At 36.0% G+C, this 16791-nt stretch overlaps 3 protein-coding genes across 3 annotated transcripts; all 3 read right to left on the bottom strand.

Moving 5' to 3' along the window:
• Positions 1–4950: 4950 nt before the first annotated feature.
• herpud2 (HERPUD family member 2) lies at positions 4951–11218 on the bottom strand. The gene is made up of 9 exons (XM_056266232.1): positions 11142–11218; positions 9973–10344; positions 9526–9603; positions 8096–8197; positions 7840–7979; positions 7629–7754; positions 6397–6720; positions 6192–6294; positions 4951–5223 (listed from the first exon to the last, which is right to left on the bottom strand). The coding sequence occupies exons 2-9, from the start codon at positions 10117–10119 to the stop codon at positions 5047–5049; spliced, it is 1197 nt and encodes a 398-aa protein (XP_056122207.1). The 5' UTR covers positions 10120–10344; positions 11142–11218; the 3' UTR covers positions 4951–5046.
• An 837-nt stretch (positions 11219–12055) lies between these two features.
• pkdc (protein kinase-like domain containing) lies at positions 12056–13532 on the bottom strand. The gene is made up of 2 exons (XM_056266200.1): positions 13517–13532; positions 12056–13195 (listed from the first exon to the last, which is right to left on the bottom strand). Exon 2 carries the CDS (start codon positions 13192–13194, stop codon positions 12229–12231), a length of 966 nt encoding a protein of 321 aa, XP_056122175.1. The 5' UTR covers position 13195; positions 13517–13532; the 3' UTR covers positions 12056–12228.
• Positions 13533–14841: 1309 nt separating this feature from the next.
• Positions 14842–16415, bottom strand: LOC130100658 (fucolectin-4-like; the record flags this gene model as incomplete). The annotated part of the gene is made up of 4 exons (XM_056266202.1): positions 14842–15049; positions 15187–15469; positions 15840–15994; positions 16099–16415. Coding segments are annotated over 4 exons (906 nt in total), but the record flags the coding sequence as incomplete, so codon positions are not given.
• Positions 16416–16791: the final 376 nt, after the last annotated feature.

Here is a 16791-nt window from a genome sequence, read left to right as displayed (position 1 = left end):
CCTCTCTCGATCTTCACTATCGGCGCTCCTCCTTTATGCTTCCATTTCTGTATGGCAGGAAATGTCTAAGGTATCTCTAGCATAACTCTAAATATAAAGATGTCCTCTCTATCACACAGCCATCGCTACCATGGACAAACCAACAAATCGATAGCAGGTCGTTAGTCACTGTTTCACCAGGAAGAAAAGGCACTTCTATCCTCTGATAAAAATCAGTTACATCCTTTAAAAATAAATAAGCAAATAAATAACATCCAGTGAGAGGGTGATTGGATTAAACAGATATAGAGGAAGGGCAGTCTGAAGACCGTGAGGTATGGCTAAAGAAATTGGAAGGAACAGTTCACTAGGGAGTCCATTTTAAGGAATAAGAATTTACACAGCAAGGACTGCCAGCTAAATCTAATTTCATTCAGTTTTGCATGTTTTTCCCCCTCCCCTCAATGTTACTTTAATTTGTGCGTAAGACAAAAAGAGCACATTTCAATGATATAGGCATGGAAAACCGTCTGCTGTCTTTGCAGTGAATTAAGGTTAACCCACATCCCTGTCAATACAGTCCACGTTGTTTATTGCCTCTATTAAACACTGGTTTAGTAAGAGTTTCATAGATGTCTCACTTAATTTTAACTGGAAAAAACCCACATAAATAATTAGATTGTAGATTCAATTTCAAGAGTCAGAGTCAAACAAAACACTTCTTGAATACTTGGAACATTCTTCTTACGCTCAACTATTTCCTATTTAATTAAGGTAAGAATTTCCAAAGGGTCTATATGTTATGTAAAAATCTTTTAGTGCTATAGGAGAGACTGGGGCTAGTTGTCACACACTTCCAGTGAATATTTTGAGTCCATATCTATCTATCTATCTATCTATCTATCTATCTATCTATCTATCTATCTATCTATCTATCTATCTATCTATCTATCTATCTATCTATCTATCTATCTATCTATCTATCTATCTATCTATCTATCTATCTATCTTTGTGATAAAATGCCCCAATATTGTCACGATATGGGGTAAGTTGTCACAATGGAAACTGCAGTTTAAACAGCACCAATTATGAAAGAGTTAATTTTAACAGAATTAAGACAATATACTGTATACACACACAATTACAGTTTTTCCTCAATCGCTTTGGCACAGTCTTAACATTCTCTAAACTGTAAGTTCAAAAGTCACTGTTAGCTGGAATAGCAGCACTCTGTGCATGACTGTCAAATGTAGTAACTCACACAAAACATTTCATTCATATCTCAAAATGATTGTGTGAGTAAATTGATGAATGACAAAATAAAAAGTGTTATTAAAAATGTTCAAAATGTTTAGATGTTTTTTCACCATGGAAATATTTGTTATAACTGTTTTTACTGTACTTGTGATCAAATAAATGCAGCTTTTGACAGACAGTGTCAATAGGGCACAACTTTTTTCCTATTAAGACAGCATGAAATCAAAATGGACCCTTCACACTTTCTTAAAAAATGTCCCATTTTAATGTGCACAATTGTTTATTACTATACGCTATTCTACCATGAATGTCAGTTTTATCTAGTTGAATGTTCTTATTTATCACACTCAGCTTTTTAGATACAGATTTCACCTTAGGTAAAAATGTACTTATTTATACAGTAGGCCTACATTCATTTTTGCAGAAATGTGTTACATGTTACAGTTTTTCTCAGTCGCTTTGGTGCATTTCTCACATCACTATTTATATTTGCACAACAGTTAGTTCAACCTCCACAGCATTTAGTCATTTGTGCACATCATAGTAGCAGTTTCTCATTCCTTCCAACAAATTGCAAATGCTCTTGGACATGCATCAATTGCTTTCATACAACTCTCTGCTGTTTTATAACATTATTTGCTTATGTCATGTCAGTCAAAATTAACTATACTTGTGAATGCTGAATAGTCATTCCATAAAAAACTAATAGTCCTCATTTCATTGCTTGAGTCATCACATACAAAAATGTGAAACTAGTTGTCAAAATCTGTCAAGCAAAATTTTTTTTATCTTTAAAAAAATGTGTTTTATCCTAAATTGAACAATTTCTCTCAGGTGAACCTCAGCTTTCACTGATGAGAAGGGATGTGCATGAATGATTTACAGTACTATGTATGTTGTATGTTCAGTTCCAATATGTACTGCAATATTGTTTACAGTTGTGCACAGCTCTACCCAAAGGGAGTTTATGTTTGTTGTAAATAAGGGTGTATTTTTTCTGTTGCACAATGCTGTGGACAAATTAGAATTGCAAAGAGCATATGCAGTAAAAATGTGAAACATACATATTCAGTGTCTTGTACTCAGTTACCTCACTAAATACAGTAATGTATAACTTTACTGTAGTTTTCAAATGGCTGTGCAAATAGTATATAGTGCTGTCTTGTTGAACATTTATAGTGTCACCAAGATCGGACTTTTTTGCATTGGAAAACATTTACAGAGTAAACTGTCATAATGAAAACATGACACAGCCATTTGACTATCTTGTTCATAAACAATGGTGTCAGGACTTTTCATCTTGATGACACTGACACTTTCATTGACATGCATTCTTGCTTTTGAGGAATGAGCTATCCATTTTAAGTGACACGCTTTTGCAGGTTATCAACTAGGTTTTGCAGTTTGTACTAATTGTTTTGAGAACTGCATTAACTGTTGTGCAAATGTAAATAGTGATGTGAGAAATGCACCAAAGGGACTGAGAAAAACTGTAACTGAATTTTTTACAAACTCATTTCACACATTATGCCTCCCCCGAACTTACATGTCTTCATGTTGCTCTTCCGCAACAAGCAACTGTGAGTTTTTAGTTTACATGATGTAACATTTCTACAAAATTAAATGTAGGCTACTGTATATTTATACTGCTGTAGCTGCTGCTGTTTAGGGTTGTGCTGTGAGCAAACTCGATAGCCCAAACTTGATTGGCAGATTGGTAAGATTGTAATTCCTATGGCAGGACATTTGCCAATTTAGCAGACATTGCATGTCAGATATTTTTGGAATAGGCCCTGAATGGACCGTTTGCATGTGATGGCTCACACTATGAAAGAATGTTTAGAAGTTCTGAAGAGTATCTACTCATCAGTTTTGACCAACAACAAGCCATGTGCATTTAGTTATTGTGCAAATTGAAGACAATTGCACTTACTCTTTTGCACATGTTCCAAAACACATGCAGTTTGCTTAAATCAATAAGAAATTCAAATCAGATGTGAACAAAAAAATATTGTTCAGAGACCTGAGCTTATTGTTTTGAGAGAAAAAAAAAATCTCATTCGAGAATTGTGCCAAAGCCATTGAGAAAGCTGTAAAAAAAAAAAGTGATGCACAATTTCACAGTGATGCAGATGGGAGAGCTGTTGTGAATTATATATAATACAGGTTATTATATAATGTGTGTGTAGCTATATAATATACTCTCTCTCTCTCTCTCTCACACACACACACACAACATTTTTTGGCAAACAACTATTGTAATTTTAACATTTAAAACTACATTTGAGTTAAAATCTTCCTTTAATTTGCACTTGAGTCATATCTGAACTTATTTCATTGTGACTGTGGTGCAACAAATAGCCTATTATAAAAATATGATGATATTGACATTTTTGTTCAGAGGACAGGATACCAATTTTTTTCTCTAATAAAGACTATTTGCTTCATGGTGTTTGAAACCTACATACAAAAACCACTTCTATGGAAACACTAACACCTTCTAGTTAGTTATTCAGAAACAACCTCAGTGACAACTTGCCCCCGTCTCCTCTAGTCGATACAGTTATCAATCACATTTTTATTCCTTTTTTTTTTTTTGTATTCCCGGAGAAATCCACTTCAATTCAAGTGAAATAATTTCAACAACTGCATTTGTAGGTCTATCCAACCAAGGATGGAGTCATGATGAAATCATCGTATGACAGACAGAGCCCTCCTCAGAGATCTGTTCTCCTGATAAGAGTTGTCCTACCTTGGGAAGAGGGACTATAACCCGATTTGTCCAGTTACTTAGTGGAGTCCGGGTGAAATGAGCCCAATAAATGTCTATGTCATGCATAATTAATTGTGTTGTTACAATGAACCGTACAAAATCCATCTTCATTTGATTAGAGGTTTTCTGAGGGCACTGAAGTGCATGATGGTCTACTTTGTCTCAATCTCACCTCAGTCAGTGTCTGTATATGACTGGACGGAAGGGTGTAAAGGCTGGCTCTGGCTTTCATTTCAAAATGTAAAAATTCAGATATTCATATATACTGTACGTATATGTGCACCAGCTCTTACCAGTGCCATCCAAGCGTGCTTATGATGGGAATCAGACATCACACAAAAAAATATATTACATATGAGAAATTCTTCCCTTAGTAGAAATAATTGCACCAAATAGCTTGTGAAATACTTTTAATTACAAATTATTGGGCTAAACATAGTGCATATATCACAGGGATGAAGCATCTTTAAAAATCTTTGCATATATGTAGAGATATGCACATCTTTATGTAGATGTAGCATTTTTAAATCAGTGGCGCCCACTAGTGGTGTATCAGTTGAGCAGCTGAGGGAAATAAAAACTACGTATTACGATTAGAAACCAAAACCTGATTTTATTCAAAAACACACCTTGTTTCAATGAGATGCATATATTCATATCTGTAAATATTTACTATTTATTTACACACAAGGAAGAGAAAAATTGTTATGCACTAAAGTAACTGCATGATTCACTAAGTCTTATGGTCTTATGAGTTTATCAACCAGCCTTGAGAAGAAAAGTCTTTTGTAACAACATGGACAACACATCCATGAAACCTCAGGCTCACCCCGACTTATTGATGAAGGCGGGAAGAGAATTTTAGGGAAGGGTGGTGGGGGGTGGGATAGGATTTGAACACCATTGAAGCAGCATTACAGACTTGCTAGGACATGGCAGACCATGTTGTACTTGTTTTTTATTTTATGATTTTTTTTAAAGTCTATTTTCTTTTCTTTTTTTCTACTGTCCACAGACAATGTGGAGACATCAGAGTTCAGTTGGCAGCGTGTGCAGGTCCCTCAGGGATGAGGGAGGTGAAGAAAGTGCTAATGAACGACCACGTGGCCGACAGGAAGCCCGGCTGATGCGGGCCTGCGTTCATGGGATCTTCAGGACCTTCCTCCCCGTTGTCCCCCTCATCATCCTCCATCCCCTCATCCATCATACGCTCCTACAGAAACACAAAAAGAAAAGAAAAGCGATGGCTATGTTTGTTTATTATGCTTTGGTTCACAAGTAAGTTGTGTCTCATAATGTGTCTCACAAAGTCTCAGAATGAATTAGTGAGAATGATATATGACCATTTTAAGATTATTGGTATCAGTTGATAATTGTGAAATGGGTCGGTTTTAAACTCCTGATGGTCTTAATATAATGAGCATTTTCTTTTATATATCTGATTCTATAATATACACTAAAAACACAAAAGTTTGAGGGTTGTTTTCTAAGAAATTAATACTTTTATTAAGTTATCAGAATCATCATTTTCCATAAATATATAAAGCAACATAACCGTTTCAACACTGTATAATAAGAAGAAATGTTCAAATCAACCTGTTAGAATAATTTCAGAAGGATCATGTGCAATGATGCTGAAAATTTAGCTTTGCCATTACAAAATAAAATTTAAAAACATTGTAATAATATTTTCACAATACTACTGTATTTACTGTACTTGTTAAAATAAATGCAGCCTTGGTGAACATAAGAGACTTCTTTCAAAAACATAATCATCGTACCATCCCCAAACTTTTGAATGGTAGTGTATGTAGAGTAAATAAATAGTGTTCTCGTTTGCCAGTATAAAATTACATTATTGCATGCACCACCCGTAAAAAGTTTAGACACACCAAACCCATGATTATGATGATTTCCCACACTTTTGAATAATATAAAATTCATTAAAAATATATAAAATAACACAAATGGAAGTACAGGGATTATATAGCGAGACCAAAATTATTTTTATTTTTTATATATGTCTACAAAACTATTTTAATGTTTTAGGGCAACTATTTTACATTTTTAAGATCATAGAAAGCAAATTCAGTCAAGGCTGTCCAAACTTTTGAGTTCAGTCAGTATATCGGCAACCTTGCGCTCTAGATATCTGCAACAATATTGGCCACTATTACTAACCATCTCTTGCAGTTCCTGATTTTGCTCAGCCTCGTCTTGTGGACCTTCTTCAGCTCTTGGATTCTGCAGTTCTGCTCTAAAGGGAAACCAGCCAGCCTGGTGCCTAGAGTACACAAAAAGAGACAAACTATAAGACAATGAAGTGCAAATACAATGTTAACCTTCCTAAAAGAACAAGTCAACTTCTGCTCAGAATGTGACCTACAGATAAACCAGCAGCATGGCACCGATCACCATGACGAAGCGACCGAAGGAGGAATAGAAATAGACGATGCTGAGCAGGATGGCGGCACGTGACACGGTGTACATCCAGTCCAGCCAGTCTCGGTTGAGCTCATCGTCGTTCATCATGGCTCCTCCCTGAGCGTTCATCTGGATGTTGGGGTTGGCAGGGCGGTCCTCAGGGGCGGGGTTGGGCCCCATAGGGGCTGCAGGTTCGTTAGGCTGAGCTGGCTGTGTGGCGGGACCAGCGCTGGGGGCGGGAGAGGGGGTCGCGCTGGACACCCGGGAGGCTGCCATGGCTGCTTGACTAAAAGACAGAAGATGGAGAATGAAAGATCAGGAAATAAAATAATGCACAGTGATGAATTGTGCACATTAAAATGAGACATTTATAAAGAAAGTATAAAGAGTCAAGTTGTGCTCTATATCCATTTACACTACCTACCAATCAAAAGCTGAATTTATTTGATAAAAAATACAGTAGAAACTGTAATATTGTGAAATATTATTATAATTTTAAATAACTTCTATTTGAATATATTTTAAAATGTAATTTATTGCTGTGAATGCAAAGCTGAATTATCAGAAACCATTACTTCAGTCTTTAGTGTCACATGATCCTTCAGAAATTATTGTAATATTCTGATTTGGTGCTCAACTGTTGTCAATTATTATTGGTGTTCAAATATTAATAATGGTTCTTATTATCAATGTAAAAAATTTGATTAATAAACAGCATTTATTTGAAATAGAAATAATTTGTAACATTATAAATGGCATTACTGTCACTTTTGATCAATTTAATGCGTCTTAGCTGAATAAAAGTATGTATATTTATTTATTTTTAATTTATCATGGTTTCCACAAAAATATTAGGCAGCAAAAACGGTTTTCTACATTAATAATAATAATAATAGTTTCTTGAGCATCAACTAAAATGCATATTAGAATGATTTCTAAAGCATCACGTGACACTCAAGACTGGAGTAAAGATGCTGAAAACTCAGCTTTGCATCACAGGAATAAATAAGCATATGCTTACCAAGGCTGCATTTATTTGATCAAAATGCAGTAAAAACATTGAAATATTATTACATAATAGAACAGTCTTTCTACCTCTTTCAAAAACATTTAAAAAATAAAAATCGCAGTCAGAGAGGGCTCAAATACATTAATTCAGGGTCACACCTAGTGCCTGAGGCTGTAGTAACTTACTATTGCACATAATAATGGCGGGCATACATCTGCTGCCACCAAAACATTTGCATCGGCATATATATAGGGTGGGCGGGGAAGCCAGCAGCGGGACCACCTTGCATGGGAAGAGGCATTCCTTCAGGCCTAAGTGGGACAACAAAAGGCCTCAAAACTCAACTCAATTCAACATGTTTTGTCTTGAGCAGTAAAGTGTTATTTATGTGTTTACCTCTGCATCACACCAGTAGGGGCAGGATTGAGGCCATGTGTTTGCACTGGGTTCCCCCGGTGCCGTAGACCATCAGAGTTGGCTGGGGTTTCAGGACTAGGGGTAGAAGATGAAGAAGATGGACCAGCACTGTCTGACGTCTAGGAATAAGAAGGAATAATGGACATAATAAACAGCGAGAAAAGAAACTGCTCTTCAAGGAATGATCCATTTCTTTTTTTTTTTCAATGCATGCATTGTTCTTCTAGGCACTCACTGAAGAGCTGGAGTCAGTGGTGCTAATAGGGCTGCTGAAAGTGGGGGATGATGGGGGGCTTCGTGAAGCACACACTAGGTGGACCATGTGGTATTCATCTTGCTGTTGGGGTTGAACAAATCAAGTGATTAGAGCTCTCGTCAAATACTATACAATAATACAATGTTCACAATATGAACAGCACATTCTGCGTTATATAACCAAAGAAAGTGTTCACTATACAAGTTATTGCATTCGGTTTGAGCCATTTTTAATTATTGGTCGATGTAGAAATGCATCAAATGAATGTCTCTGACTACTGTGTCATATCTTTCAATGTTTTTGAAATGTAACGGAAATAGCGACAGATTTTTTATTCTGCATCGTGACATAGATCAGAGTGAAAGATTATCGGGGGGAAAAGTAGTGCAGGGACTTTTATCCAAATTGTTGATTGGATGGAGGCAGATCTGAATGCGTGTGAAGAAAGGGGCAGGTTTTAATCGGACTAAATGACATTGGCATTGTGATTAAAAATCATGAGCTCAAATTTTTTTGGTTAAAGAAAGGAAACATGCATGGATGAATCGTTCACAATACAATCTATAAGATGCATTTAGAAAAAAAGATAGGGTGAATTTTTAATTTCTTGCCAACTTTAAAACAATTTCTTAGTGCTGCCCCCAAATAAAGATTTTTTGTCGACTAGTAGCCTAGTCGTTCATTTAAGCAATTAACAATAGACTAATTGCACATTTATATTAATTTAATTACTTAAATATACTGGGGGTGGGGGGGACTAAACCACAATGAGCCTTTAATAGGCTATATATAGACGTAACGTATACAACCAATTCTGCACTCAAGCGCAGACAGAAAGCTTGCAGAGCACTGGAAAAAGTGTATGTGCCTAATAATAGCTCACATTTATCTAGGTTAATGTTAGAGCAACCGGCCATGTAAAGTTGCTACTACCAGTACTTACATGTTTCAAATCATAAGCCATATGGATGATAGACGAACATTTGGATTTCCTGCCCTACATACTGTAATTACCACAAAGTCCCGCTGTTAACGATCTGTCCTTCATGGACTGCATGACTTCACCACTTCCTGTGGAGTTTCTGCGAATAACCGACTTATACAATTTTGGTCGACTAACGTTTAGTTGACTAGTAGGGGGCAGCCCTACAATTTCTAAGAGTAAAATCCCCCCAAGATGGTGGGGAATGGCCTAATAACTGTGCCATCAGTATCAAGATTATGATGCTGACAATGACATACAAGAGATTTGGGATCTTGAAATAAAACGGCAGCTTCAGAATCTCAACAATCAGAAACACTCATATACTGTTTGACACACTTCTCTTTTCTACAAGAAACTCGATTTGTTTTTGTACACGTTGCATTTGATTTGATGTTTAAACAGAAATCAGCGATTACGAGTGTACCTTTCTTAGCACATCCCTCAACTGCAAGTGATCTTGCAGAAGTCGTCCAGAATAGACAAGTCTCTGGTCCTTGGATGACTGAAAGAGGAAACATTAACATGGACTTTATTTTATTATTATTAAGCTTGTCTAAATGCAAGAAAGGCATTGACAGTTTCATAAGACAGACAGACATTCAATGAAATCTCAGATTAAAATGTCAGAAAGGCATCTAAAACAAATCGTTTATCAGTAATGGCAGCAGTATAAGGAAGTAATATCTGAACTGCATGAGGCTCTGAGGCAAAAAAATACCAGTGATGCCACCTGCTCTACAGGAATGTTTGGCATCTAGCTGCCATTTCCTGAAGTCAATGCACAATTTCATAGGCTTCTTCTGTGTTTCTTGAGTGGCAACAGACATGTTTTTGAAATAGAATAACAATACTGATAATAATATAAACTCACCGGCTTGCTAGGATACACTTTGGAGATGTGTTTTTTCAATTTCTCAACTGTCCAATTCAAAAAACAATTGATGGTCTGGTCATCATATTTCTGGTTGGGTGCCTTGATGACAAGAGTAACAGGGCTGTCAACTGTACCCTGGTCCATGTTTCATAATAAAGCAGCTCTTGAGCTTTGAAACAGGGAAAATCACACAGAACCAGGTGTCCTGTTCAAGGGCAGGGATATTTTCCTTCCTCAGACTTGATTCATGGCTGATGAACTGTGAAAGTATCCTTCATGTTGCTTTCCAGGCAGTCCTAGCACTTAAAATTAGCCATACTACTTCAGCGAGAGGAATGTGGCAGAGACAGGTGGATGCACTCAGTCAGCCTATGAAGAAAAACAGAGGGAGAAGAAATATGTTACTGTACTCATAAATAAAAACGTGACACCACCTTTTACATAAAATACCAGTTTTGCATGCAAACAGGCCTAATAAATCATACACCCCACATACTGGCATGAAGGCACTATGTGCTAGATAGAAATATTACATGAATAAAGCAATGAGCTGATTACACTCTTTCTAACACCTGACACAAATCTTGGCAGCAATTTAATGGGTCAAATATTCCTTTTGTGTGTTAGATGTGTCCAAAAGCAACATTAAATTTTTAATTTGCCTAAATTATCCCAGCAGTTGGATGAAATCTGCATCTACATAAGGTGAAACTATTCATTATTTGACATTTGCATTGCATATATGATGATGATGGCAGAAAACTTCCAGTAAATTATAAAAAAATAAAAAACAATACGATATAAAATTAAGAAGAGAATAAATGCATTATGCTCGTGACAGAGTTACCAAGACTAGCAAGGTTAAGTTACTAGGTAAGTTAGCTAAACACTACATCACATATAATGAGCCCAGGATAACTGTTGGTTTGCTTGATACAAAAATAATAATTATACAAATTTTCTCTTAAATATGACTGTTTACCCGTATATTAACAGTAAACGCATAGAAAACAAACATCAGACGATAATGACCAGCAGCTAACTAGCCAGTGAGCTACAGACTCCACATTAATCCAACAGACAGCAAGAACGCTCAATATAAGTTAATATTAAAACAAAGATAGAATCTTTAAGGCATTTAAAAAGAAAACTAAAATTATACGTACCCGAGTAAAAAAATATCTTGCCCTAAGATTGTTTTCGTGTAAAATGGAGTCGGGCGTAACTCCGGAAATGTCGTCATCAGCACAGGAGAACAGAGCGCGGACAGTTCCGTACATTTGGAGATGTTTCCACATACATAAAAGGAGAACGTATGCACTGACCCCAGATCAGTTTTGCGATTTCATTCTCTTATAGAATAAAGCTATGGGGTATTGTTGGCTGTTCCTAATTCAGCATGAAGGAGGCTTCTTCTCAAAAGACTAATGCCGGTTCATGGAAAGATTATTATACAACACAACCCTTTAAACGGTGGGAAAACAGGGGTTTTAAAGGCGAAAAAACTATTATATTGTCATTAATTACATTAAATGCAACCAAACATTGTAAATATGTACTGGGTTATAACGTTAAGATAAACAGGGAACTTATGGCATTTTGCACATTGTTTAAAAAAGTTTCTATCAATCAAAATGAGTAAATCATACTATCTGAAATCACACTGCTTACATTTCGTATAAAGAAACGTTCTAATGACGCCTTTAGAATTTTAATCTAAAATATTTCCATGAAAAATTAGTGTGTGGCGTTAATTCAACATTAAAAATTAAATGTTAAATACAAAATTTGAATACAGAATACAACAAATTCTAAATCGACTGTTTTAATTTACAAACACAAAAATGTAAAAAAAAAAAAAAAAAGTATTTTCCTCCTACTTATATGCACTTTGTTTAAAAGTTGTCAGTCAATCAAAATATAGCATAAAATAGTAAGACCTGAAATCATACCCCTTATACTGCATTGAAAAGGGTTCTTAAAGATGCCTTTTAAACTTTAATCTAATTATAAAATATGTCTATGAAAGGTGAGTGTGTGGGAATGCTTTAATGTTAAAAAAGAGTATAGAATACAAAAATTAAATAGAAATAAGTATTTTTTTTAATCTCACAAACAAGTGTTTACATTACATTCAGAATAAAGACTGTTGTGGAATAATCAGCATCTTGCGGTTCAGCCCTAATGAGGACCTTTACACTCCAGTGTAATCTTAGTATAAAATGATATCTTTCTTCCTCTGTTTCAAATTGATTAAGATTGCTTCAGTTTGTTCAAAACCTCCTGAGTGAGTCTTTTGCTATACTTATTAATCTTGTGATGTCCTGGCATCCATCCAAGGAGAAAGCGATGAAAGTCTGTCCAAGCGAAAGCGAACATGCTTCGCCATTCTTTCTCCAGGTCTTGAAAGTTGGTCTTCATGTCCAAGGATTTCCGTAGCTCTAAAAAATAGTGATCCAGAAGGCCAGGCACTCTCTTTTCACACTCTCTCTCATCCATGCAGCTGCCCAACAAGTAAATTACATCCTTCATCCCACACCCTCCACCAACATACTGAAAATCAACAGCTGCAACCTGTAAACCGTCCTTGGAGAAGCAGAAATTTGCTAGTTTTGCATCACCATGTAGAATCGTCTTAAAGCGGCAGTTGTTGAGGACGCTGTCTATCTCAGCAGCAGCTGCTTTGAGTTTTTGATCTGACACGGCTTCTAGCTCTTCAGGTCTTGTTTCTAAATGCCAATATGTGCCTATAGGCCAAAGTCCTTCTGGGGCGACATCAAGGAAAAGGGCATGAAAGCTGGCAATCCAGCTGAGGCAGGCCTTTATTTCAGCATCATTAACATAGGTTTTTCTCACAGGGAATCCTGCAACATCAAGGTCCTCTAAAACAATCAACTGTTCATCACCAAATGACTTGGCAGCAAGACAAATGGGAACTCTGCAGCGTTCATTGGTGGCGTAGTTTTGGTACCAATAACTTTCTACTTGATAGGACCGCACTTTGCGCTGGTGAGATATGTCTGAGTTCCAGCCACCTGGATGTTTCTGGTTTTGGGGAAACATCACATGTTTGACAACCACAGAGGGACGGTCACATCCCTCCAAGTGGACTCTTAATATTTCACCATAACCGCTCCATAAAGTCTGAATCTTTGCACCAATCTGCAGAGACTTTGCTCCACATGCTTTCAAAACGAGATGTTCGTGTTCCTGCTTCATTCTAGAGATTCAAATTAGCAGAAAAGTTGCTTGTATTAATGTATCATCATCAGCTAGTGTCAAGTGAGCAGTGAAGAGGTATGCTAGACTAGTAATGCAATAAAAAACAGATATTAACATTTAGTCACATGCACATTCAATCTCGTAATTTACTTTAGATTTTGAGCTGAAATGGACAACAGAAATACTTTAGATAACGATATCTTATTTACAGCTCAGTGAATGGAAATAATTAAACGTCTTGTCAAGTCTCAAACAGCAAGGGAGGAATCGAATAATTAGCAAGCTGTTGACTTTACGATACACCTTTGTGTACATTTACCTTCTGTATCTTGAAGCGAGACGTTATCGGCAGAGGACGATGAGAATGTAGTTTGAACTTCCGGCTTACGAGACAATGCATTCTGGGAAATGTAGTCTTTGTATGAATGAACTGAACCTCACTATTATTATTTCTCAGAAAAGATAATTGGATACCACGGGGGCTTCTGCTAAGTGTGGTGGATAGTTATTGAAGGGAGGAACAAAATATGTCTAAGTCTACTATAATCATATTAAGTCCCTGACCCTGAGTGGCAGTGATGAGTAGCAAAACGTCCTTGATGCTTCTGATTAACTTCTACAACACGGCATGTTACGATCTACAATGACCTGAAATGCTGGGAATCCTCTAAAAGCTGAGTAAGAAAACCATAATTGTTTTGAGAAATTCCGATTATTAATGAAGCTAAAATAACATAATAATATAATGGCTTTGTAGAGTTAATTTGATTAGCTCAAGGATATGATTAGCTCTCTTTGTATTTTTCTGTTTGGAGAGTCTAGTGAAATCCTTCTTTTACTGTCAATGGTGAAATCAAATGAAGCTAGCAGACAGAGAGAGTAGCCTATATCCATATAGCACAGTTTCAGTTCATCAAGGGAATATCACATTGTATCAGGTGTGATCGACTATTTCAGTGGGTTAGCTGTTGCCATCATTTTATTGAGCTCCATTAATCATTTCTTGATTGGATATTGTTCGTCTTCTTCAGGTCACCCCTCCACTAGGTGTCAGTCTGGGCTTTAGTATTTTTGTCCAGTGAGATAATTGGGTTGCCTTCTCCTTCTTTACACCCATATGTGTATTGTACAATTACATTTCATATAGGCTATATACACTGCAGTGCAAAGTATTTGTTTGGAAAACGATTATTTGATTTTCTTTGACAATTTTTTTTGTGTTATACTTTAATAAGAATGAAACATGTACTGTATGTTTTATTCCCCTTTTAGCAGTTATTTTATTTAATACAGAAACACACACATTCATAAAATACTTTTTATTATAATGAATATTATTATGATTTATTATTATTAGTCTTATTTCACATATTTTCACATTTTGCAAGATACTAGATACTAGCCTTAACAAAATAATCATTAATTTCTCATCATGCGATTCTGGTCCATATTGTTTATTTATTGTCAAGTTTTGTTTAATTAAAAATCACCTACACCTGTTTTTTTCCTCTTGCATTTCATATATGCTGAATATTAATTGCAATAACAAATATTACAATAACAGCTATGAAATAAAGTACTAAGGATTAAGATAATTTATACTCTGCTTGTTAGTTTTCAGAGTTCTGTTCGATTACAGAAAAGTCCTCCAGACACAATTAGTATTGAAACTTTGATTCAGTAACTTTTACAAGGTTCTTCTCAATCCAGTGGTGATCCGTACACTTCAACCTCACACAGTAAAAGATAATCTTTCCGTCCTGGAATAACAATATTAATGTAACGTCCTTCCATCCCATCACAGTCAAAAGAGGTGGAAAACCCATGAGGAATGGAAGAGATCGTAGCACACCTAAAGAAAGAGTGAGTTAAGCATCTTGAGAAACTCTGAACCATCATTTATATTCAAAGCAAAACACATATGCATCAAGTCAAACTTTAAATTTCTCTAAATTCTCTAAAAAGATATATTAAGATTATTTAATTTACCTGGGATTATCATTGCCATTGTGGTCCAGACTGTTTCCAATTCTGATTTCTGCCCCATTTAGTCTTGTGGGATCACTGTCTAATACGTTCGCAATAACCACTGAAAACACTTTGTGTCTTTTCAGTAAATTCAGTCTCCACCAGGGATTGACCTCTGATGCAGTGCAGGAACAGGATCCACGACTGTAAACACCATTTCTGTTCCCATCAATGGCATTGGATGCAAAGCTATTTCCACTAAGGGAACTCTGTGTAGCTACTCCTCCTAAAGCCACATTCTCACCTACAACAACAGATGAGTTTCACATGAATGGCTTTATTGCCATTGAGAACCATCCACAGAACCTTTCCATTGCACAAAAGGTTTGTTGTAGTGGTTCTTTAGATTTTTAAAATTATGTTAATAAAAAATGGTTCTTTAAAGAGCTGTTTAAAGCTTCTTTGGGGAAGGTAAAATGGTTCTTCTATGCATCATTGCAAACCCCACCCTTTTGGAACCTTTATTTTTAAGAGTGTTCTAGAAATGGTTCGTATTAATTATAAAGTATAGATTTATTGAATATAAAGATTAGTGAGTGTGTGTCTCTCTTTGAATTTATTGATTTATTTTTTAAGTGCCAAACTGATCAAATCCTGATCATAAATGTTCTCACCATCAGGAGCCGGATAACCGTAAACCTCAACCTCACAGAGAGTAAGAACCCGACTAGGAGCAGGTATTTCCACATTGATGTAACGGCCTGGAATGCCTTTTTCCCATTTGAAAGTGAGGGATCTCCCACCTGGAATGGATGAAATCTTTCCAGCCCTGTATAAAAATGGCAGCATATGGATAATATTTGAGTTCATGTACAGTATGTAACCTCATCACATTGTTCTTTAAGAGAATCTTCTCTTGAAAGGCTTTCTTACAATGGATTGCTGTTGCCGTTGTTCAGCAGAGAGTTTCCGATTCGTATCTCGGCTCCATCAAGCCTTTCAGGACAGCAGTCTTTTCTGTTCGTGATAGTTATGGAGGTCACTACGTACTTGTCTAGTAAATCTAACCTCCACCATGGGTCATCTTGGATAATAGTAGCAGTACAGGATCCATGTTCATAATGTGAGTCACGATTGCCATCAATAGCATTACTGGCATGGCCAAATGCTGCCCCAGGATTCCCAACCAGGTCCGACTGTGTGGCCTTGCCATATAAAGCGAGATTTTTTGCTGAAATTGATAAAGTATATAGTCAAAATTTGTAATACAAACTAGTAAATGAATAAATCAAAATAATAATAATAAAAAACAAAAACATTTGACCATATAATATTTAACTTTTGACTTCAGTGATTATTTCTCAGGTTTATTTATTTATTATATATTTTTTTCTGTATAGATGTATCTACCTACTCAGTCTATAGCTACAAAAAGTAATTGTGCACTTCCACCTTTATTGCCAAGGAGAAAAATCTGTCCTTTTGAGACATTAGCCCTAGACATTAGTATTTTTTTATATGAAATGCTATCTAAAAACATCTTTCACATTATAAGAAAAGCATTTTCTGCAAGATGTAAACAACAATAAACACTTCCTAAAAACAGGCAAAAAGGGAACATGCAAA

This window comes from Rhinichthys klamathensis, unplaced genomic scaffold, assembly GCF_029890125.1.
Source record: "Rhinichthys klamathensis goyatoka isolate OS25496 unplaced genomic scaffold, OSU_Roscu_1.1 h1tg000246l_1, whole genome shotgun sequence".
In the NCBI taxonomy this organism is placed as follows: domain Eukaryota; kingdom Metazoa; phylum Chordata; class Actinopteri; order Cypriniformes; family Leuciscidae; genus Rhinichthys; species Rhinichthys klamathensis.
The sequence above is the reverse complement of the archived record's forward strand: the minus strand, read 5'-3'. Positions and strand labels throughout refer to the sequence as shown.

Bases quoted from the DNA above. Each gene is read 5' to 3' on its own strand.
- herpud2 (XM_056266232.1), bottom strand. From the start codon at position 10,119: ATGGACCAGGGTACAGTTGACAGCCCTGTTACTCTTGTCATCAAGGCA. The intron at 9,604-9,972 runs GTGAGTTTATAT...TTCCTCTTTCAG, and splicing joins AAGTGTATCCTAGCAAGCCG to TCATCCAAGGACCAGAGACT. The intron at 7,980-8,095 runs GTGAGTGCCTAG...TCTTATTCCTAG, and splicing joins CCACTGACTCCAGCTCTTCA to ACGTCAGACAGTGCTGGTCC.
- pkdc (XM_056266200.1), bottom strand. From the start codon at position 13,194: ATGAAGCAGGAACACGAACATCTCGTTTTGAAAGCATGTGGAGCAAAG.